Source organism: Prosopis cineraria, unplaced genomic scaffold (assembly GCF_029017545.1).
Source record: "Prosopis cineraria cultivar Desert tree isolate PC_DT_omini unplaced genomic scaffold, ASM2901754v1 PC4, whole genome shotgun sequence".
Taxonomy (NCBI): domain Eukaryota; kingdom Viridiplantae; phylum Streptophyta; class Magnoliopsida; order Fabales; family Fabaceae; genus Prosopis; species Prosopis cineraria.
The window spans coordinates 38,970,322-38,993,713 of record NW_026555335.1 but is presented as its reverse complement, the minus strand read 5'-3'; the positions used below and the strand labels follow the sequence as shown (position 1 = coordinate 38,993,713).

At 34.5% G+C, this 23,392-nt stretch overlaps 2 protein-coding genes across 6 annotated transcripts; both read right to left on the bottom strand.

Annotated features, from left to right (window-relative positions):
* Positions 1-877: 877 nt before the first annotated feature.
* On the bottom strand, positions 878-4,779 carry LOC129309220 (nuclear transcription factor Y subunit C-1-like). Of its 2 annotated transcripts, none has more exons than XM_054950664.1 (2): positions 3,944-4,779; positions 878-1,228 (listed from the first exon to the last, which is right to left on the bottom strand). In XM_054950664.1, exons 1-2 carry the CDS (start codon positions 4,615-4,617, stop codon positions 1,225-1,227), a joined length of 678 nt encoding a protein of 225 aa, XP_054806639.1. In that variant the 5' UTR covers positions 4,618-4,779; the 3' UTR covers positions 878-1,224. The 2 variants fall into 2 exon arrangements, with proteins under 2 accessions (XP_054806639.1, XP_054806640.1); XM_054950665.1 differs by lacking the exon at positions 878-1,228 and adding an exon at positions 1,242-3,825 and having other exon boundaries at positions 3,944-4,771.
* Positions 4,780-5,528: 749 nt separating this feature from the next.
* LOC129309219 (uncharacterized) lies at positions 5,529-13,938 on the bottom strand. 4 transcript variants are annotated; one of them, XM_054950662.1, is made up of 5 exons: positions 13,831-13,938; positions 13,179-13,494; positions 6,887-10,027; positions 6,664-6,780; positions 5,529-6,578 (listed from the first exon to the last, which is right to left on the bottom strand). In XM_054950662.1, the coding sequence occupies exons 3-5, from the start codon at positions 9,980-9,982 to the stop codon at positions 5,748-5,750; spliced, it is 4,044 nt and encodes a 1,347-aa protein (XP_054806637.1). In that variant the 5' UTR covers positions 9,983-10,027; positions 13,179-13,494; positions 13,831-13,938; the 3' UTR covers positions 5,529-5,747. The 4 variants fall into 4 exon arrangements, 3 of the variants coding, with proteins under 3 accessions (XP_054806637.1, XP_054806638.1, XP_054806635.1); XM_054950663.1 differs by having other exon boundaries at positions 6,887-10,079; positions 13,696-13,875; XM_054950660.1 differs by having other exon boundaries at positions 13,696-13,875.
* Positions 13,939-23,392: the final 9,454 nt, after the last annotated feature.

Here is a 23,392-nt window from a genome sequence, read left to right as displayed (position 1 = left end):
AATCATAACTGGACAACATGACAGGATGGGACAGGCAGCCCGAAGGGTAACCCGCAGCCTGTCTTTCCCGTTCACAATAAATATGAGCTGGCTTGTAAATTTAACCTGCCTGTGTTTTTGGGTCATTGGGCGAGTTTTGACCTGCCCATTTTGTACTGAGTACAAGAAGATTTAACAGGTTGTGGATTGTCTGCTCACCCTTACTTTTTTCAATTCTTTCAGTTTTCTAGCCGAAACCGTCCCAGTCCCATGCACACTTTCTCTCACACTCTCTCTCTTGCTCTAACTCATATTTTCGTCAACAATACATCACTCAACGTTTGATTTCATGTGGCATATCAAGTTATCAAGTAGCAGCCACCAACTCTTTTTGGGTCAAAGACATCAACATTCAGCTTCAGCCACTTGCACCTGGGTGCAAATCCTTCGCATCTGTCGCAATTATCATCAACATTCCACAGCTCACACTCGTCCAAATCCTTTTGGTTCATATTTTTCACAAAAAGGGAGCTCCCTTCAAAATGAAAATATCACAAAAAGTGAACATCCAAAATCACATTAAATTAGTACTATCAACAAACTCATCATCCTTTCTCGTTCATGCCAGTATAAAATGAGTTTGGATTTTGACCCCTATTTCAAGAGATATTTTCTATGCATCCATCATTAAAATCTGACTTCAATTATTTAAATATCTTCTTACTTTTTTTTATTATATAAAATCAATAAAATTTCCAACTGATATTTGGAAGATACTTTAAATTAAAAAATAAATAAATGATCTAAATGATCTAAATCAAATATGGTCAATCCCATTGGCCGTTCCCAAGCGCACATCTACGTACTAGTGCCAAATCCAACTATCAAACGCAGCCAGTGACCAAAATAAAACAGTGTATTACTATTTTCCAGTGCAATAAAACGCAGATTGCATAGCAAATCGTAGTCGTTGGTTGTGAGAAATCCTAGCCGTCTATTTCACTCTAACCAAACGCACCAGTTGCATGGACAGGCCAATGCCCAAAAGGACCGGATTTCAGAGTTCAGTTTGAAATATTTGTACATAAACTCAAATATCCTCTCGTGTTCATTTCTTGAATCAAGTCAACAGATTTGTCAACATATCATTTATAAATCAGAAGGGATAGAAAATTTCCAAGCACCATTGCACGAGACCAACATCTTTGCATTGTCACATCAAATAATCATCTTCAGTTCAGTGAGTCAACTGCAGAGAACACAAAAGAAACCGCAGGTTGAATCAGAAATCATTGTCAACCATCAGTATGCACAGCAGGGAAAAAAAGATAAAAAGAACTACGTACGCAAATCAAGCACATTCCAAAATGGAATACCTCTTTGTACTACTTTGAACAAATTTAAATTCACATAGCTGATGCAATAAACTCCAGATGCTAAATCATAAATGCATTTTAACCAAACTTTGATATAATTCTCATCCCCGCAAAAGTCATTCATTTTGCTAAAGCCAATGAGCTACCAAAACATGCTAAATTTGAAGTAGCAGCGGATCAAATATATAGTGCTTGGCAATTGATGAAGGTTCGCCAAGGCACGCATTGTTGGAGCAAGTGAAGTTGAAGTTGAAGGAAGCGACATATATTAACTAGTTTACATCCTTAAACATGTCAATGTAGTGCACTAAAATCCGTCATCATTCTACACCCTCAACAAAAGGAACAACTGAGCTGTAATTAACATTTGAATCATTATGTTATACAGACAACATATTTAAGCAAACCACGCATTTTTTTAATTCTGGGAACGAGCACAGATACTCAGAAACAATCTAGCTGAACTACTTGATACTCAAAGACTCCATCTAGTTACTTTTATCTCTGTTTCAAAAAGGAAATATTATAAGTTTAAGAAACTAATAATCGTAAGGAATGACATACTCTGGGTGCACTGATCAACAAGGAACTATGGGAATTAATTATCACTCTATAGAGTAAGCCACACATATAGAATAAGCCACACAACATGGACCCAAAAAAAAAAAACAGCATAGTAAATAGCAATGATTAAAAAACTGGATCGAATCAGATGGTCGGACCGTCGACTGGTTAAGCTAACGGCTCAGTCAAACTGAAAAAAATCATTTGAAAAGTTGGGCCGGATTGGACCATTTTGACCGGCAGTTGATCCAATTTTTAAAAATCAGACTGTTAAAAAAAAAGAACCCTTTTCCTTTTTTTATTTTTATCAATTTTTTTTTAAAAAAATGACTAATTTTTTTAATCATTTGATGTTATGTTATATTATGTGGCTTGTTAAGTCATGATAAACTTAAAATATTTGATTTATTTTTAAATCAAATAGCAATTTCATATTTATTTCTTATATTTAAATTATTCTATACATATATAATTTTTTAAATTTAATTATTACGTCAACGGTTCGACCATTGGTCCAACCTGATTGGACTGTGCGAATCGCTGACCTTTTCGATTCAATATCCGGTCAAGTTTTGAAAACATTGGTAAATAGGAATAAAGTAATCCTGAACTTGAGAAGATCCAAGTATAACAGAGTTTGGCCATACAATGCCAATTAACAAAATGAAAGCTCATGGTGCCAGATGTAATCAAACATCAACAGCATAACAAAGAGCAGCATAAACTTCGTCCCTAATTTTCAAATATAAAAGCCCTGATGCTCATCAACAAAGTACAAACAAAACAAAATTCATTGAATGCCTATCTTTTAAGGCGCAGGGGGTAAAAAGCAAAAAGAATATCAGTCTTTCAACTCTTCAAATCTGGCGCAATAGAAAGAAAGGCATGTTGACGGCATAATTAAATATGTAATGCAAAAGTTAAAATTTCCAGTCACACTGAAGAAAAAATCAAAATTTGAAAGTGTAAAGTATGTCTATATCGGAAGAAACAAGAAACATTTTCAATGTCAACAATCTGCATCAACCTCCTTTAATTGTATCTTTTCTACCCTGGAGAGAGGCTACAAGGATTCCCAATGTGCAGAATTTTTCTTTGCAAAATAAATCTGAGTTAGGCTGTCCAATCTTCCCCAAAATCACCTACTTGCTCGATTTCAATCATGAAATGTTATCCATTTACCTATCTAAACTTCGTATCTATACAAGGTGCAAATCTCCAGAAAATATGACTAACTATGACTCCGGTGTCCAAAAGCATGCAATACATCTCTGATGTGTCCTACGTCCTTCTCAAGTGGATAAACTTGTCAATATATAAAATTAAAATTGCAAATTCTAGAAGAACATTTTCCAATATAAGATCATTAAATTTACATATTCCAATTCCATCACAGTCTCACTAACAAAATAACAAATATATAATGAATAAAGTATCATAAAACTTTTATCAACCATAATTTCATTTCAAAACAATCCTAATTCACATGTACAAACTGACTATTGCACCTGCACGTTGGCCAGAAACAACTGAATATTTGTAAGTATATTTTCTACCTTGAGAGACAGCTACACGTACAACCTGCGTGCAAGGTCTTTCATAGCCAAAAAAAAAAAAAAAAGCACCGGCAGTTCTTCTGAGATAAGCTATTCGAATATAAATTTGCAAAGCACCTATTCACATGTACAAACTCTTGAAATATATTTATTCCCCAAGGCAAACTTCAAATTTATCGAACGCACAAGTCTCCAGCAAATTCAATTTCAGTCTGAAAATGACCCCGGCGTCTACAGGTGCAACCCCATTTAAGTTACCCTTCATTACGGTCCCTCAAATTTATTAAAAACACATATTAGATGTGTCATACGTTCAATTAGAAACAACGAATTTTCATCCCATTTTTCATCTGAATAAAAGAATCGAAACAAGAGAATCAGCAAGGTTTAAACAAAGTACCCAACGAAAAGAGGTAGTAATATTTTTATCGAACTCCTTTGACGAAGGAAGAAAAAGCAAGCTCCTACCTCTGACCATCAAGATTGCCCTGTCCACTGCTCCCGCCGCTGCCGTAGGACCCATCATCCGCCGCCGTCTGCCACACTGACTGCCACGCTTGCGAAGGCGGTTGGGCGTACACTCCAGTCGGATCCACCGCCGGCCGTCCAATCATCATGCCACCGGGAGGACCGGCAGGTTGGCCGATAGACGGATAGTAGTAAGGAACACCGCTGGCGGGGGGCCCCACCATTCCACCAACACCAAGGGCGGCCTCATCCTTGATCTCATCCCTGGGCACAATATCAACCAAGAAATCGAAAATATCAGTGCGGGTGATGGCGGCGGCGATATCGTTCTTCTGGAGAGTGCGCCTCTTGTTCTCCTCGGCGTGGAGCCAGGATCGAATGGTGAGCTCAAGGATGAAGAGCTCGCAGGCCTTGGCGAACAAAATGGGGGCTTCGGCGGAGATCATGCGGACGTCCTCGTCGGCCTTCATGATCTTCTTGATGCGAGCGAGAGGAAGCTGGTGGTTCTTGAAATCGTTGACATGCTCGATGTCTTGGCGCTGGTAGGTCCAGAATGTGTGAAGCTGTTGCTGCTGCTGTTGAAGAAGGTGGTGGAAGGAAGGAGGAGGAGCAGGGGGCTGAGGTGGGTATGCGGAGCCGGAGGAGGGTGGGGCTTGCTGCTGGTGATTCTCCATGCGATGATGAATGATCAATGGTGCGATCGGCTTCAACGTTGATGGTTGCGTCTCGCTTTCAGGGCGTATCGAGACTATTGGGCGACGCACCCAGAGAAACTTTTGCTGCTGAGTTTTCTCGCTTTCGAACTTCCAATTCAACCATCAAGTGCCTCTTTATTCGAATATTTCGAGTGGTCTCCAAAAATACCTAAAAAAGTTGGCCAAGAAAAACCATACCTGAACGAATCTCATAGATACACAACATATTATTAAAATATAATCAATTGAGTTTGTTGAAGTCGGTTAGATAATTCCAACTTTTTAAAAATCACCTTTATTAAATTGTATCCTTATATGTTAATGATCCCTGTTAATGCCTCTTTCATAGACAACGTTAAATTTATTTGCAAAGAACTCACTACGTTCTATAGGGTGACTTATATTTTAACTTTTAAGTATCTTAAATCTTTTAAAATGTGACTTGTATTTTAGGATGGAGTATTAATTCATAACTTTCGTTTTTTTTTTTTTTTACTTAAATTCTTCTAATGGCTTTGCTGAAGACACTCGTCTAATGTACCTTTCTGAATATTGTGACTATTTCACTGCTTTCTCATCGCTGTCCGAGGTGGGTTGTTTTCTTTTGAAACTCCAGCAATCTAAAATTTTGAACTATTGAAGGAGAGTAAAGACCATGCTGTATTCATTTGATCTCCTGTATTGGTCTTGTTAATATGGTTCAGTGTTTCATTCAACAAGAAGAACAAAAAAAAAAATGAAATATTGATTTTGCAAAATACAGCTTACCCAGAAATAAAGGATAACAATGATACTTGTTTTCGATCTTTAAATAAAATTAACTTCTTTTCATTTGATTGTTTATGATTTAGAGTAGAGCTGGTCAAACTAAGGTCCAGCACATACTACACTGTTGCCAAGTATCTTCCTTGACTAAACTCCCAAAATTCACAGCCACCGAAGAAGCCAGTGATACAAACAAGATTCTTGGCGAGTCTAATTGACAGTAAATCTTTAAGACTGCTACAATGTTTTCAAGGACAATAATCTTCAAAGAAACAAAACAGGTACTGAATATCAAGGAAAATAATCTTCAGAAAATCTTGACAAAGTAAATATGCACATTCAAGTTAGCGATATGAATAGGAAGGGCCAGCGAAGGAATAACGAGATGAAACTGGGATTGGCGCGTTCTCTCGCCTGGACCCATTGTAGTGCTGAGTCCTGTTATATTCTGACACAGCTTCAGCAGCAAAAGTCGAGTATCGCCTATCTTGACCAGTTTCTCTCCTCCGAAGGTCTTCAGCCCTAGCCAAGGTTCTTTCACCTGTCAAATATGAACTTGAACGGATTTCCTCTCTGCTCAGTGGTGGTGGTATATACGAGTCCCTTGACGAACTACCGTGGTGATAGGCATGATGATATGGATCATTTGCAAAGTCAAGTCTTGCACCACGACTGTAGGCTTGATATTTGATCTCATCCAAATAAGGAGGATCAGGGCGAAGTGTTTCAGCATGTACAGGGACATTGTCCCTGTAGATAGGGCCCAGGTGTTGACGGTGATCCCTTTCATAATCTCTCTCATAACGATCCAACCTAGGATGCACATGAGATGGAGGATTTACAACACTTCTATCTCCTTGCAAACCATACGCTCGATAGTCCCTTTCAGTAAGAAATAAATCACGAGGAGCTTCCTCTCTACGTTCAATTCGGTTGGTAACTTCCTCTCTCCGTCCAATCCGGTGATCTCTTTCATCAGGAAGCACATTATAACTACTGACATGGCTATTGGCAAAATATTCTCTGGCAGGTCTTTCCATGTAGGAATGTGGCCTTGATCCCCTTGCAACATCACGAACTTCCCTGTCCCTGACAATCACCTTTGGAGGGGAGCGGGCAGAGCGCAAAGTAGAATGAACTTCTAGTGGTCGGAATAGCTCCGTTAGCTTCCTAACCTGAATCATAACATTTGAATATAATCAAAGACGAGAATTCAACAAAATGGTAGAAACCAAAACAGAGGCAATATTTGAATCTCACTTGTCTGACAGTAAGTTCTGTTTTGAACTTATTCTTTTCATTATAGTTTTCCTTAATAGCCCTTTTGAAAATGCTCTCAGGTAGTGGATAACAATCCTTGTCAACGGAGAATCGCACCTAAAAGGTTTGAACCATCAGCACGTAAATCTCAACTTCGTACAATGAAGACAAGAATCTCAGCTAAAACCAGGCAACAAAATAAACAGGGGAGGGAAAAGGTAACCTGAGCAGGAAACAAACCCTCAAAAGCTCTCGTTTCAAGTTTCATGCCACCAGAAGATGTTGCCTTGTAGATCCCATACAACAGCTTAAGATCAAAATCATACAGAAAAAGCTTCAGCCCTGGCTTGATTCCAAAAACAACATCTTTTTTACCAGCTGAAACACCCATGACATGATAACGGAAACAATCGGGTTTAGTCTTTGCATTGCACATAAAGATTAAGCCACCAAGCTTTTCTCTGTTTTTCTCATTTGATTGAATCTTTCTAATTCCACCATCCCTACCTTTACTCTTTTTACTCATGGCACCCATAGTTAAATCTGCATGTTTCCCTTTATTCTTCTTGCCAAGCATTTTGTCACCATTGTTCCTATTCTGCCTGTCCACCTTATTGCTCTCATCCCTATGGCTCTTCTCAGGCAGTTTATCAGGAATTCTCTTCTGCCCGATGCCTTGTGAAATTCTTTTATCAGAGTTTCCCAACAATTTCTTATTCTTCCTCCTTTGTTTTTCCCAAATCTTCTGAGCAACTTTATTCTTATTGGTCTTGAATTTACTGGCCTGAGATTTCTTCACAATTTTAGGGTTGGCCTTTAATGATCGTGGGGTATTCTTGTCACTTGACTCAATTTTGCTAGATCCTACAGGAGGATTCTCAGCATCCTTCTTTTCTTTGTCTGATGGCTCAGATCTAGAAGACACATTTGGTGGATGCTCACTGTCTTTCCTCCTTTCTTCTTGCTCCTTATTTGTAGTGTCCCCTTGAACGCCATTAATCTTTTTGGCCCCAGATCCACCAACCTGAGACTTCTTGACAATTTTAGATTTGGCCCTTAATGGTCGTGGGGAATTCTTGTCACTTGCCTCTGGTTGATTAGATTCATTGGGGGCATTCTCTGCATCCTTGATGTAGTCTGTTTCTGATGACTCTGTATCTTTCTTGATTTTATCTACTTTTGACAAATCAGGAGACATATTCAGAGAATTTTCAGTGTCCTTCCTGCTTTCTTCTTGCCCCATATTGCCAGTTTCTCCTTGAACACCTTTACTCATTCTGGTCTTAAATCCACTAACCAGAGACTTCTTGGTAATTTTTGGTTTAGCCTTTAATGATTGAGGGTCATTCTTGTCACTTGACCCTGGTCGACTAGATCCTCTAGAGGAATTCTCGGCATCCTTCATGCTATCTTTTTCTGATGAATCTGCACCCTTCTTGCTGTTAACATTTTCTGAAGACCCAAACTTAAAAGACACATCTGGAGAATTCTCAGCATCCTTCCTACTTTCTTCTTGCTCCACATTCCCTGTGTCCCCTTGAGCACCTTTATTCTTTCTGGTCTTTGATCTCGCAGCTGGAGACTTCTTCAAAATTTTAGGTTGAGCCTTTAACTGTTGTGGGGTATTCTTGTCACATGAACCTGGATTACTAGTTCCTTCGGGTATAACCTCTGCATCGTTCATTTTGTTATCTTTTTCTAGCGACCCTATATGCTTCTTACTGTTATCTTTTTCAGATGAAAATGCATCCTTCTTGCTGTCATCCGTTTCTGATAAAAATGCATCCATCTTGCTGTTATCCTTTTCCGAAGACTCTGCATCCTTCTTGCTATTATCCTTTTCTGATGACTCTGCATCCTTGCTGTTATCCTTTTCTAACAACTCTGAATCCTTCTTGCTGTTCACATTTTCTGAAGACTCAGACTTAAAAGACACATCTGGAGAATTCTCAGCATCCTTCCTACTTTCTTCTTGCTCCACATTCCCTGTGTCCCCTTGAGCACCTTTAGTCTTTCTGGTCTTTGATCTCGCAGCCGGAGACTTCTTCAAAATTTTAGGTCGGGCCTTTAACTGTTGTGGGGTAATCTTGTCACATGATCCTGGTTTACTAGTTCCTTCAGGTGTAATCTCTGCATCCTTCATTTTATTATCCTTTTTTGATGACTCTGTATCCTTCTTACTGTTATCTTTTTCTGATGAACATGCATCCTTTTTGCTGTCATCCGTTTCTGATAAAAATGCATCCATCTTGCTGTTATCCTTTTCCGAAGACTCTGCATCCTTCTTGCTATTATCCTTTTCTGATGACTCTGCATCCTTGCTGTTATCCTTTTCTAACAACTCTGAATCCTTCTTGCTGTTAACATTTTCTGAAGACTCGGACTTAAAAGACACATCTGGAGAATTCCCAGCATCCTTCCTACTTTCTTCTTGCTCCACATTCCCTGTGTCCCCTTGAGCACCTTTAGTCTTCCTGGTCTTTGATCTCGCAGCCGGAGACTTCTTCAAAATTTTAGGTCGGGCCTTTAACTGTTGTGGGGTAATCTTGTCACATGATCCTGGTTTACTAGTTCCTTCAGGTGTAATCTCTGCATCCTTCATTTTATTATCCTTTTTTGACGACTCTGTATCCTTCTTACTGTTATCTTTTTCAGATGAACATGCATCCTTCTTGCTGTTATCCTTTTCTGATGACTGAACATCCTTCTTGCTGTTATCCACTTCTGATGACTCTGCATCCTTGCTGTTATCCTTTTCTGACAACTCTGCATCTTTCTTGCTGTTAACATTTTCTAAGGACTCAGATCTAAAAGACACATCAGAAGATTTCTCAGCATCCTTCCTACTTTCTTGTTGCTCCATATTCCCTGTATCCCCTAGAGCACCTTTAGTCTTTTTGGTCTTGAATCTCCCAGCTGGAGACTTCTTCACAGTTCTAGGTTGGACCTTTAACTGTTGTGAGGTATTCTTGTCACTGGAATCTGGTTCACTAGTTCCTTCAGGTGCAATCTCTTCATCGCTCATTTTGTTAACTTTTTCTGATGACTCTGCCCCCTTCTTACTGCTATCTTTTTCAGACGACTCTACATCCTTCTTGCTGCTATCCTTTTCTGACGACTCTGCATCCTTCGTGTTGTTATCCATGTCTGATGATTCTGCATCCTTCTTGCAGTCATCCTTTTCTGATGACTCTGCATCCTTCTTGCCGTGATTTTTCTCTGATGATTCAGCATCCTTCCTGTTGTCATCCTTTTCCAGTAACTCAGGTGTAGAAGATACATCTGGAGGATTCTCAGTGTCCTTTCCTTCTTGCTCCATACTATACAGAAGGCCAAGCACACTAGCTTCCAGAGGAAAATCTTACTGCAAGGAAAAGGATATATGTTTTGAACTCCAAAATCTTACATTCCAGAGTCTGATAAGTCATGAAAGGGATATAATCAGTGTCCAGTGAGGGGGGAAGATGATGAGAAACGGAGAGGAACAAATACAAGCTTTTGAACTCCAGAAGGTACTACCATTGACAGATGAGATTGATATAAACAACTTACATTCAATAACTTAACAATGCCTAGCGTGCACAACCCAGAGTTTCAAATCTCAATCACATAAAACTATCTCCCACACCATAAATTATATCTAATAACTTGGTTTTCCCGACAACATTAAAAAAAAAAAAAAAAATTAGATGATGGTCCAAAGAATGAGGCCTTAGCCTTATCTAACCAAGAGCCAGGGGTTATGTAAAACATAGCAGTGGTGTTGAGAAATGATGCTTTCGTGGAACAGAACTCAGAATCTAATTGTCAATCCTTTTCTGATTGATAGGGTTCATTAGGGCATGGTAATAAACGTCACTTATTTCAAGGAGAACAACAGCAGTGGACTACTTATTGAGAGGCTACATGGAGAAAAGCAATGCAAAAGGGGCACCCACGGGGCTCCAACTTGCTCAAGATAATGCATAGTTAGCAAAATATTCTTCATACTGGTTCTGGATCCCATGAGGACATCCATCTTTATCTCCGATAGATGTTCCTTCTTTTCTAAGTTCCTTCTTCCAAATCTTTTGGGAAAAATCCATCACAGGTGACAAGAATGTTGCAATGCAAGTATTCTCATACAGGAAGCTTACCCATTTCAATCTATAATTATTCACCAATTCAAGTGAATGGTGCCCATAACAGTAATGTTCCAATGTAAATGTTGCAGCTTTTGCTTGTCCGGATATGATGGACCTTAGTTGTCAAATTATTGGAAACCAAATTTGGAATGATGAATCAAAAAGTGTATCCAATTATAATACTTTTAATACCAATTTAATAATAATTTGAAATATAAGATATAAAATACGTATATATATCTAGTATATAAGGAAAATACTCAATATAATTATTTGAACAAGAAAAAGTATTTAACCATAACTCACCAACCAAAGAAGTACGTATATAAGGCATGCACTGAGTATGACATGATATAATACATAAGATAAAATAATTTTAAAGAATTTAAGATTCAAGCATGTAGGGTGTGGGACTGTGGGTGTATTCAGTAAATGAACACATGAAAAGTACACAACAATTAAACGCAAAAAAAAAAAAGGATCAAATCTAAAACAAGTATTTCCAATGTAAAATAAGATGTCTATAATAAACAAAATAAAATTATAAAACAAGTTAAAACTAAAGCTTCTAAATCAAATTAAATGCAAATCATCACTTCCATTCACATCATTAAGATCCAGTATAAACTAGAGTTGTTTTGGCACATTTTGAAATGTTTTGAACAAAAAGAAAGCATGATAACAATGCCAAAGTAGCACGCAAATCAAATTGAACGCATATTCAATACGGATATCCCCTCTTTCTTGTATCAGCGCTTCCTATTCTTGTATATAAGCTTTAAATCACAATTTATAAGCAATTAAATTGGTTTATCCTACCTATCAATAATACCAAAGAGGCAAAGAACAGAAACAGCAAATAATAATATTCCTGTACCAACATCCAGAGCAGAAACAAGGAATTCAGCCTTTAAAACTTAAAAATAAAGGTAGAACGCAGATGTGGGAGAGTATAGTTTGGAATTCAACTTTTAAAATTTAGGGAATTCCATTTGGCAAAAGCACAGCACTAAATAGTCCACAGGACAACAAGAAACTTCGGTGGCAGTTCATTGGCATTTTAACCAGAAAATAGATGCTGAAAGTCAAAACCACATCATTTCTTAACCCTACATGCACAATAGAGTGCTGACTCCAAGGTCTGGACAAAAATAATAATAAAAAGTATGTGCATCACACAATCAATCGTTAAATATATCTTTATTCTTAAAAAAGAATTCCATGTTAAAGATTAATACCCTTCATGACCTCAACTGTCTTTCAAGTAATCAGGTTACATGGTAGTTTTACAAATTTTCTTGTTCTCTTTCGTGTCATAATTTATTTGCTCTTAAATAGTCAACAACAACAACAACAAGCCTTTATCCCACTAGGTGGAGTCGGCTACATGGATTGCAAGACGCCATTGTACTCTATCATTTATCAAGCTTTTAGGAATATTATTAATTAAGAGATTGCGTTCAACAACTTCCAAGAGTGTTCTCTTAAGCCTTCCTCTACCCCTCTTAATCGGACTCAAAGTTATATGTTCTATTCTTCTCACTGGTGCCTCCCTTGATCTTCTTTGTACATGCCCAAACCATCTCAACCGATTTTCTACCATTTTTTCCTCAATAGGTGCTCAATCTCCATAATTCTTACAACACATGAGATCACTGATAAATGAAAGCAATCACTAAACAGGCAGAAAATATATCTCAAGCCACAAAGCACCACTCCCTGCTGCTTTCAATGGGTTATACTTCGTTCAAGGAACTGTAAACTGTTATTTAAACCTCAAAAGATAGGAAAAACTATGAGAGGAGGGTTCAGTTGGTTGTACCCCTTAGCCATGTTTTTGTTTCAGCAAAATTTCCAAAAATGAAGAGATCCTTTCACTTCTCCCTTATATAAGTTATATTCTGGACCCAAAAAGAAAAGCTCCTACTAGGGAACCGATTGGTAAAGGAAGAGACAACAGTGCTCGCCCATTAGGTTCTGCAAAGCGAGAGAACAGGGCAGCAGCTAGGACAGAAGGCTTCCTTCAAAAGGAGAGATGTTTCGTGCCAGGGGTGGGGGTAAAGCTGGGTCCAGGAAAGGAGAGGGAGGTAAATCTGCGGAGCTGCCCATGAAGTAGCGGAACAGATTAAAAATTTATTTGCATACACTGAACATAAAAAGTATTTGCATAGACTAATCAAGAAAAATTGTACATTCTCAGCATTTTCACAGATTGACAAAAATATTTGCAAAGAAGCACAACAAATTCGCACAGCCAATAGATCAGCAAATTGTCCATTCTAACCAAAACGAAAATCTTTGCTCCACACAAATGTAATAGCCAAAGAGAAAAACCATCATACCAATAAAAGGTTAGATCAAAAGAGAGATCAAGGTGTATAGAATCCGAACCTTGAAGGCAAAAATTTCACCCTCCAACGCACTCAAACCCGCCAAATTTCGATCGCCTCCGTCACCGCTGTCACCTCCGGCGCCGATGACCTCTTCTACGTCAAAGTCTTACCAAGCTCCCTCGCCCCTGGCTCTCCCAATTCGCTCTCAACCAAATACTGGTCCTGGCCACGGACTTTTTCTCGCCTCCGGTACCGCTGTCACCGCCTGCAACGATTCCCTCTTCTCCGTCAACTCTCTCAGTTGCCGGCTACACGTGCTGCACCGACAACCATCGCCCCCCCCAAGCGCTCGTTCATTCTATGTTCCATCCAACCTAATTCACACGAGAGAACAAGGGATTATCAGTTTTTTTCCTAATATTCTTCTATGTCTTATTTATCAAATATATATATATATATATATATATATATAATATCAGTCAATCATCAACATACTAATAACAAAAGACTCATTGTTATTGTTATTGTTGCTTGTTGATTTGATTCATTATATTAATAGTTATTTAAAATTAAACCTCATATCTTTTCGACCCATGATTAAACACCCAATATGAATAAAAAGATTAGATCAAAAGAGAGATTTGGGTGTGTCGCGCGCGCACAAAGGAATAAGGAAACCTATAATTGGAGGTGAAACGGAGGGATAATACATGTGGGAGAAGAATCAGCGAGAGGGCTGGAGAGAACAGCATCGGAGATAGGTCAAGACGTGCAAGTAAAATTGTAGCTCCATTTTAAGCGAACGACGTAAGTTTGACTTGCAGACCCAAGTCGGGCCTTTAAGTTGGGCTTAAACTGGAATCAATTTGAAAGAAATTACTTGCTTTTCTTTTACACTATTACCCAAAAAATTCTTAAATAGAATTTTGTTAAATATATATATATGCCACCTAGGTATTAATATTTTGAAAGTCAGATTAGACGTCGAATTTGAAAAGCTAATAGGTCACGGTTTTTATAATTCAACTAATCAAATAAGGCAAAATAATTAAATAAAAATATAAAGATTAATAATATAAAATAATAAAAACAAAACATTAAAATAGACAAATATAAAAAGTAAAACTGTAAAAGCAAATTTAAAAACTAAAAATAACTAATATTTTAATAAATATTTAAAAAAGGGATATAACACTTATAATATTTATGCCTAACTTATATTTTATATTATGTAATTTTACTTATTTAATCCTATTTTTTAACCAGAAAATAGCTCTAAAAATGCAAATTGTAATCACTTTATTGGCAAGTTATCAACATTAGACAAAATAATATATATATATATATATATATATAATAAATTTATTTTTTCAAGCATCTTGAAAAAAAATTGTCTAGTATGGACGAGTTGCTAACATCCGAACATTTATTTGTCAATTTTTAAATATCACTTGTTAATAATTAAAAAAATAATTTTCAAAGACCAACTTATTTTATTTTTTACAACTTGTCCTTTAATATTAACAATAACAATTCAATTTTCAAAACTTAATAGTGATCCATCCATAGTTAACAAAATCTCATAAAAATAACCAAGTATTATTGATAAAAATACATGGAAATTTTATTACAATTTTTTAGTTAACATAATATTGATAGCTTGTTAATGTCGAGGAAATAAGTTGTAAAAAATCGAACAAGTTAGTATCTAAAAATTAACAATTTTTTAAAAATATTAACAAGTAATGTTTGAATGTTAACGAGTAATTGTTTGGATATTAACAGTAATTTGTTCATAATTGACAAAAGCCCATGAAAATGTTTGAAAATAATTTTATATCATACATACATATATACATGCATATGCATACATACATATATACATATATATATATATATATATTATATTTAACATGGTATTGGTAACTCATCAAAGTTGAACGAACAAGTTGTAAAATATTGAACAAATTAATATTTGAAAATTGACAATTTTTTTTAAACATCAACAAGCCATGCCGAATATGGACAAGTGATTTTTTTGATATTAACAGTAACTCGTCCATAATTTATAATAACCGATGAAAATGTTTTGGAAATAAAAGTTAGGGTTAAATGGTAATGTGGATCCTAAAATATAGGCCTAAGGATAATTTGAACTCTAAACTTGAATTTGGTTTATTTTGAAGCCTAGACAATTAAATATGGGGCGACATTAATTTGGACTAAATGTCGTTACTTTAAGCATTGGCCCCATTTTCTTTTTCTTTATCATTGCTAGAAAATCTAGATTAAGACCGAAGAAATGAAGTCACCATGGATTAGAGGGATGGCTCTTTTACCTACCTCATGGTTTCCAATTAGGACAAATTTATAATTTTTCTTACATGTTGTATTTGGGTTGTATTGGAGAGATGACTCTTTTTCCCATCCTTTTATTTCCTTTCTTTGTGAAATTATAACCATCTCCTTTAGGATCAACTTACACCTCAATGGCAAACATTTCAATGACAATGACCACATAGACATAAATTGTGTTTAAGGTTTAGGTAAACCCTCTTAAATAAAGTTCCATATTAGTCTAGAGGCATGGACAGAGAAACTCGAAGCAAGTCCCTTCTCTTGAAGGTTGCTTCCCAACCCAATACCTAAGTGTCATGGTTGCACAACATGAGTTTTATAAGCTTAGTTGTGGAAAGCTCTACAACACTTTTCAAACAAGTTTGAGAGGTGTTGCAAATGCATTTGCCATGACTTGAGAAGAGTAAATGATGGAGTGAGAATAAAATACCAGAGTGGTGACAGAAAATGTGGGCAAAGTAAATGGAGTGGGTGAGAGAAAATGTGGGCCTTACAATACTTAAAGTAATCGAGATTAATTTGGAATTAATAATGGGAGCTAAATTATTTCAAATTTAATTGTTCAGAATTCAAAATATACTAAGTATAAGTTCAGAGTTCAAATCCCCTCTAAGTTTATAATTTAAGGTTTAAATTACCATTTAACCCTAAAAGTTATGGCATGTATATTATTTTACACTATATAACTTAATAGGCTTATTAGTTCAATAGTCTCCTATATTTTGGACAATAAAGGGTCATGGATTCAAACTCTAAATCCTTGGCCCCTATCTAAAGCATTGGCTACCTATCGATGTCGAAGCATTAACCCCTTTCTAAAACAAGGGCATTTTAATAATTTGTCTAAAAAATTAACTGTAGTTAAGATCTTTAGACTTATAGAAGAGTTTCATAATCTATTGAACCTTGCATGCTATTAGCATGCTTGTGGGGCCTAATTGACATTTTCCCATTGAAAAAATTGAAAGGAAAGTTACATAAAATTCAATGAAACATGTGGAGAAATGTCACATGAATAAAAAAATTAGGTTAAGGTGTATTATTTTTCCCATGTGCTTTCTTCTGAGAGGCTTTTGGAACCTTTTATTGAAAAGTGGAACATTTTTTCTTTAAATTATTTTCTTAAGGAGCAAAATTCCCTCAATGAATTAGCCATGAACTCAAATGTTATTTGATGACATGGCAAGGCAAGTAGAATCTAACATGGATTTGACCCTTTGTTGACCCTCCCATGTCGCTCATCTTCATCTTTAAATGATGACTCACTTTCATCTTCATAATCACTTTCTTCATTGCCTAGAACTCAACATCACCACCGAAGACATTCTTGAGGCACTTGACTAGACTATGTAAAATCAAAGACAAATGCAGTCCTTATGCTACATATGTAACACTCTTATTTTTATAAAGCAAAATTTATTATATATTAAAAATAAAAACTTGCATTAGACACTGGGATCCTAATAAAACAACTACGGTAAAAAGAAGAGGGCTTAGCTCAAAATCAAATAAAATAAATTTTTAAATAATTTCAAAGGACCTAAAATACCAAAATTTATTGAACATTTCAAAATCAATAAAATAGTAACATAAATACACACTCTCAAGTCATGGCAATAAACAGAGTGTAAATGGAACATTTGCAATACCTATAAAACAATTGATTCATCACTCAATTCTCTAACGCTTTCCCTTATAATCTATCAAAACCCTCACTAAAAATTGTAAGAAATAAAAAATGAGATCTAACGTTTTTGTAGCAAATAAGAATTCTAAATATTCCAACAAACCAATTCAAAATCTCATTTTGCAACATGAATTTACATAGATAATATCTTTACAAAATCAATTCACAAAAGGAAATATTATTTTTACAAGTTAAAAGTATATAAAAAATAATCATAAAACAATGATGTCATCCTCGATCCCCCTTATGCCGCTCATCCACCCCATCTCACTAGCAAAAGTTTAGCTTGAGGATACACTCATCAAAAGTGCATTGCCTACAAGACTAAAATCCCTTTTTTAAAAAGGAGTTGCCTAATGTCCAACAATCTTAACTTAAGGGAAAGGGACCTAACAAGAAATGGTAACTATGGGACCCTTAACGGCGGCTTATCATATAGCCAAAATAACGATAAGATCTCTAATACATCCACCACAAACATATATTATCTTATACTTCCTATAAATGCATCACATTCACAAAAAATTCAAAATACACACGCATGCTTGAAAAGTTCAAATCATATTATTTTCAATTTCTAAAGCAACCAAGGACACTTGACAAAAATTAAACTACCATAAAAATTTATTTCCACAATCCAATTATAACTCAACAAAAAATAATATGCTTGAAAGGAATAAAGTAGTTATATATATATATATATATATTGGATAGGCTGGCATCCAAGAGGGGGTGAATTGGATAACACTAAAAATTTCTTGAAAGCTTAAAGAGTGAAAAAAACTTGAGCAAGAAAGAAAGAAATAATACACATGAGATTTATCTTGGTTCAGCCAAACTTGGCCTACATCCAATCCTCAAGATCACACTTGAAATTTCCAACTAAACTCGCAAGCTTCATTAGGTGCTTGCTACTACAGTATAATTCTTAAGACTTTACTTATCTTAATTCAATAACAAACTTTGCTACAATTCAGCAAGTTGCTACAATCACTTAAAAAATAATTTTCTAATATTTTAATTGAAGAATAAAACTTTCACAGAAAAACTCTCTTGAAGAGTAAATAGATTACAAATGAAAGCATATAAACTTGTGAGAGCTTCTTCATAAATTTTATTAAAAATCATAAATGAATGCTAAACATTTATGCACAATTTAAAAGCTTTTTAGAATGCTCAAATAATTAATAATTCTCTCAAAAAATTAGAATTCTAGTTTTAGACTTGAATTGTATCACATATATAGTTTTGACAGTTAACAAATAGTTAGAACAGTGTTTCTAGCCATTGGTGACATTTCTTGTGTGCAACCAGAAGTTTCATGCATGAAATGGAGCTATCTAGACATGCATATGTAACAATTCAAGCATAAACCTTAAGGTGTCTCATGTGTGTTTTAGAAGGTAAGAATATGCAACTTATTCTGTGTGACAAAACTCATATGTAACCCTTAGGTTCTCATGTGTGATTTGGCTAGCAGAATGTCAAAGCCAAATCTGTGTGTTAAAACTCGTGTGGAACCAACAAACTATCACATATGGAATGACTTGTTACAAACCTAAACCATTCGAGAAGACAATTCACACATGGAACACTGTAATACTCATGCGTAAAATGACAAGTTGTAAAACTTAAACCATTATAGGTTATATCACACATGTAATGCCCTCATTGACATTACCATACAACCTTCTACTTATCTTACTAATCATTCCAAAATCATTATTTTGAAAACTTTGGGATCCTGAGAAAATATTTCCAAAATCATATAATAATAAATATATGAATAATAAAATATTACATAACAGGAGCATTGTGCAGTAGTACTTTCAGGTTAATAAGAAAACATGTGCATTTCAATATTATCAAGTCAAATTTAAGACTGTGCGCTGTGACTCATGCCACATGCATCGCAGCATGTGGCACAGAGACCACAATGTGACTCTCTGTATCGTGGCATACAGATACATGTTCTGCGACGCATATACCTGAATTTGTTGTCATATTGCAGATTTGAGTATGAACTTTGGATATGCACCGTTTTCATATCTAATGTATGATTGGGGTGTTTAAGCACCCACACAATACTTGTCTCATATCCTAACTAATGACACTGATTTCGTTTTAATCCGATATCCCGTTTAAAAGTTAGACACCCAAGTGTATTTTGACCGTTTTAAGTCAAAATTTGCCACTCGAGCATCTCAATTTAAAATCATATGTCATTAGTCATTTTTTAGGCCTTAACCACGTCTAAATGGACAATGCACACTTAGTTGATCAATCACATGGGCATTATAATACACATATACAGATTTGGCTTAAAAACTGCCCATATCACACAACTTGAGCCAATTTTCATCTTTCGTTCTCAAACTCATACGAGGCCAAATTTAACTTAAATTTCACACGTTTATCATATCTTCATACAATACACTCCATCTACTAGTCCACATTATCGTTTCATCATATTCACACATATACACAGGGCTTGGACCTAAAATCAAGAAAATATAATATTCACCACATTATACACATGTTTTGAATCCTAAGGCAATTTATACATAAGTTCGTAACTAATAATCTACAAATTCATTACACCAAATTCTTATAAAAGCTTTATTAAAAGGTGTCAACTCAGCCTATGTCTTTTTCCTTTGAACCACTAATGCCAGAACCTGAAAAATATAAATAACCACAGGTTTGAGACTTAGCCTCAACTTCTTTAAAGTGATAGAGGTTAGAGGTTTAGGTCTACGAAGGCTCTAAAAGACCCCTATGAGGGTGGGGTGAGGAATAACCATAATAATATCAGTAGGAAAGCTGGCTTTGCTGTTGTGAGGTGGGTTGGCTTAGTCCAAAAGACCCCCAGTGGGGTGGGGTGAGGATTGTTACAAAATCACAACCCAAAATATCTGTTAGCATTCTGTAACTGCACACCACATAAATTTACTTAATTACCCTAATTTACTTAGCTAATTTTAGGTTAAATTTTCCTAAATACATATGGTCTGTGAACTTCATTTACTGATCACTAGCCTTGCTTTCCTCATCATCACCTCTAAAGGTAAGCTTCTTTTCAATAATACCTTTTTGGTAAATGCTTCGTCTACTTATAATTCCACATTACCCTTTCTCAACCTAAGTGACCATGGTAACTTTATTTTTGGAGACTAGAATAGCTTCACTAGTCCAATGAACACCACTCTCCTGAACTAAAATGTCACAGGAATTGAGCTTCATTTGAAAAACAAACTCTTCAAATTCATCAATTTCATAAATCTAACTCTCTATTCCACCTTTGCCAATTACTATAACATCCTATGCCCATTGATAAGCATAGACGCCCTCGGCAAGATGATTGTGCAAAGTAATGCTTTTCTTACTAGCAACTATAGTGATAATCGACCCCAAAAAATGGCTACCAGACTCAAGTTCTTTTTTGCTGGTGACCCAAAACGATTCTTGTATGTTGAGCTCAAAGCTATCATGAAGGACTTCTCACTTTTAAAGATAAAGATAAGCCACATTGCAGAGTTAACAAAGGGGTAAAATTTCAAACGAATCCTACCTATCACTACTATGTCATCAGATAATATATGAGTTCACAGCTAAGTATGTGTTTGGATTACCCTCTAACTAAGGTTTGGAGAGATCCAAACCTTATTTAAAGGATAAAAAGCTCATTATAAGATCTAAAATCTTATTTAGGTGAAAAAATTCCAAACCAACATTAAAAGCAGAATGAGCGTCGATGTTGAAGCCAAATGTGGGAGCTTTTTGACGCGTGTTAAGAATGTTGGTGGTGCATTTGTTATTAGATTCCTCTCATGATACTCTCACATCACCTAATCTCACAATCTTTACTTCAATAAGCATCAATTGCCACCTCCAGTATTGCCGTCGCTAACTGCAACCACTATTTATGAAGGTTAAGGGTTATCATGTTTGCTCCATATTGGTTGATTTCCTTTATCCCTTAAAGTAGAGAGGGAGATGACGGATGTGTTGTTGGTAGGAAGGAGATGCAGGCAAGAAGGGGTGGGAAAGATTATTTGGTGGTGGGGAGAGGGAGATAATAAGGGGTGAAGAACAAGCAGCTTCTTATCCTTTTGACAATGAATTATGTAAAGCGCGATTAAAAAAAATTAAGAGAAAGAAAAGAGGAAGCATAGGTATGGATGAGAGACAAGTTGATTGTTTTTCATTATTTCATATTTAATTATAATTATAATTTATTAATTTATGTTAATTTTTATAATTTAATATTTTACGATTTCTAATTTCTCCATTTATAAGATAATTTTAAATAAAATTATATATATCAATAAAATTCATCAAATATACTCTATAATATTATTCTTTTAAAACATAAATATAAATTCTAAAAATACCCTCTATTTAATATAATTTTATTTATGAAACATTAAATAGAGAGAGAAAATATAATAAGGAGGAAAGTTTAATATTAAAATAAGCATGATAAAATCTTATCAAAAAAGATTAGAATGAACCGAAGTTTGCAATCTAAGATCAAATTATATATCATATAAATTAAATATTTTGTAATTTATGAATCTATTTTAGCTTTTCCTAATTGAATATTTTGAATTTCATCATTTAATTCTATCTTTTTAAAAATTAAGATTTTTTGATTTATGAATGTATTTATATTTTTAATCTACTTTTTTTAAAAAAACTATAATTTTAAGTTTAATATTTTTCTAAAAAAATCAAATTAGTCACAAAAATGTATATAACAAAACCCATACTCTCTCCATTCAAAAATGTAAGGCATTTTTTAAAGAGTTGGATGTTAAAAAACATAAAGTATTTTTAGTCTTTCGAGGTGTAATCATTGCTTTTTTTTCCCCAAAAGTGCCCTAATTAGTGAATGACTTTAAATTTATTGTAGGGCATTTAATAAGGACAAATATAAAAAGATAGGGTTAGTTTAAAAGTAGGAAACTACTTTATTGGGCAGTAAAATTTGATTAAAAATATCTTATATTTTTTAACGAAGGGAGTATTCATTTTTGTCATGATACATCTTAACCAGGTTTTGAATTAAATCATCCAAATAAATTTTAATTTATCTAACTGACTTTTAAAAAAATGTATCCAAACATAAATTATGTTGCAATTAATAACTTTTTTTTAACATCAATTTACTAATTTCAGTTGATTTCTAATCTCAATTGTAGATTTTTTTATTTCAAACATGCACGCTCTAATTTGTGGGGGAATGTTGCTTCTTAAGAAAATAATTAAAAAAAATACCTCATTTATTAATACAAGTGCCTAGCATTCCTCATAAGAAAGTACATGAGAAAAATGCATTTTAACCCTAAAAAAATTTACATGAAACCTAAAAAATTATATTATTTATTATTTATAAACAATAAAACTACTTGTAAATTATATATTTTTATAATTTTATATTTCTTTTTTGATATTAATTAACATTGATACGTTGATATCAACAAATTACAACATATAACATGTATAAATTATGAAATAGATAGGCATTCAAGCTATTTATCTGTTTAGCATATCACCCACAGAGGATTGAGCATTCATAGTCTTTCTCTTATTAAAATCTTTCTTAATACAGCATTTTATTAGGCTTTTTGCGTCATTTGTGTGTGTATTAATTTTTTTTTCAATTTTTCTTTATTTGTTTCATAAATGTTTAAATTAAATGTTTAAAAAATGTGGTACGGATACGACTTTTAATAATTTTTAAATTATTATAGGCCTACTTGTTTCAGCTTATTTTATAAAAAAATTAACTTATTTTTTTGGAAAAAAAACCTATTTTATGAATTTTTATAATGTTTGTTTAGATTTTTGAAAATAATTAGATTCTAAATTTTTTTATTATTTGTAAGAGCTACTTTGAGTAGTTTTTGAAAATAATCTAATACGATATATGATATAAAATATTTTAAAAAGATGAGATATGCAAAAATATCATAAAATTTTAAAATAACAAATCAATTTATAAAACAAAATAAGGAAGACAACATAAAATTTTAAATAACTAACCAATAATTATTTTTAATTATTGTAATCAAATATAAAATAATATTTTCTTTTTATAAAATTTTTATAAAATAAATTTCTTTTCTTAAATTTTTTAAACTATTTAAAAATTACTTATTCCCTCCATTAAAAAATATAAGGTATTTTTAGTCTTTCAATGTATAATCATTGTCTTTTTTTTC

Bases quoted from the DNA above. Each gene is read 5' to 3' on its own strand.
- LOC129309219 (XM_054950662.1), bottom strand. From the start codon at position 9,982: ATGGAGCAAGAAGGAAAGGACACTGAGAATCCTCCAGATGTATCTTCT. The intron at 6,781-6,886 runs GTTACCTTTTCC...CAAACCTTTTAG, and splicing joins AGGGTTTGTTTCCTGCTCAG to GTGCGATTCTCCGTTGACAA. The intron at 6,579-6,663 runs GTGAGATTCAAA...GTTATGATTCAG, and splicing joins CAGAACTTACTGTCAGACAA to GTTAGGAAGCTAACGGAGCT.
- LOC129309220 (XM_054950664.1), bottom strand. From the start codon at position 4,617: ATGGAGAATCACCAGCAGCAAGCCCCACCCTCCTCCGGCTCCGCATAC.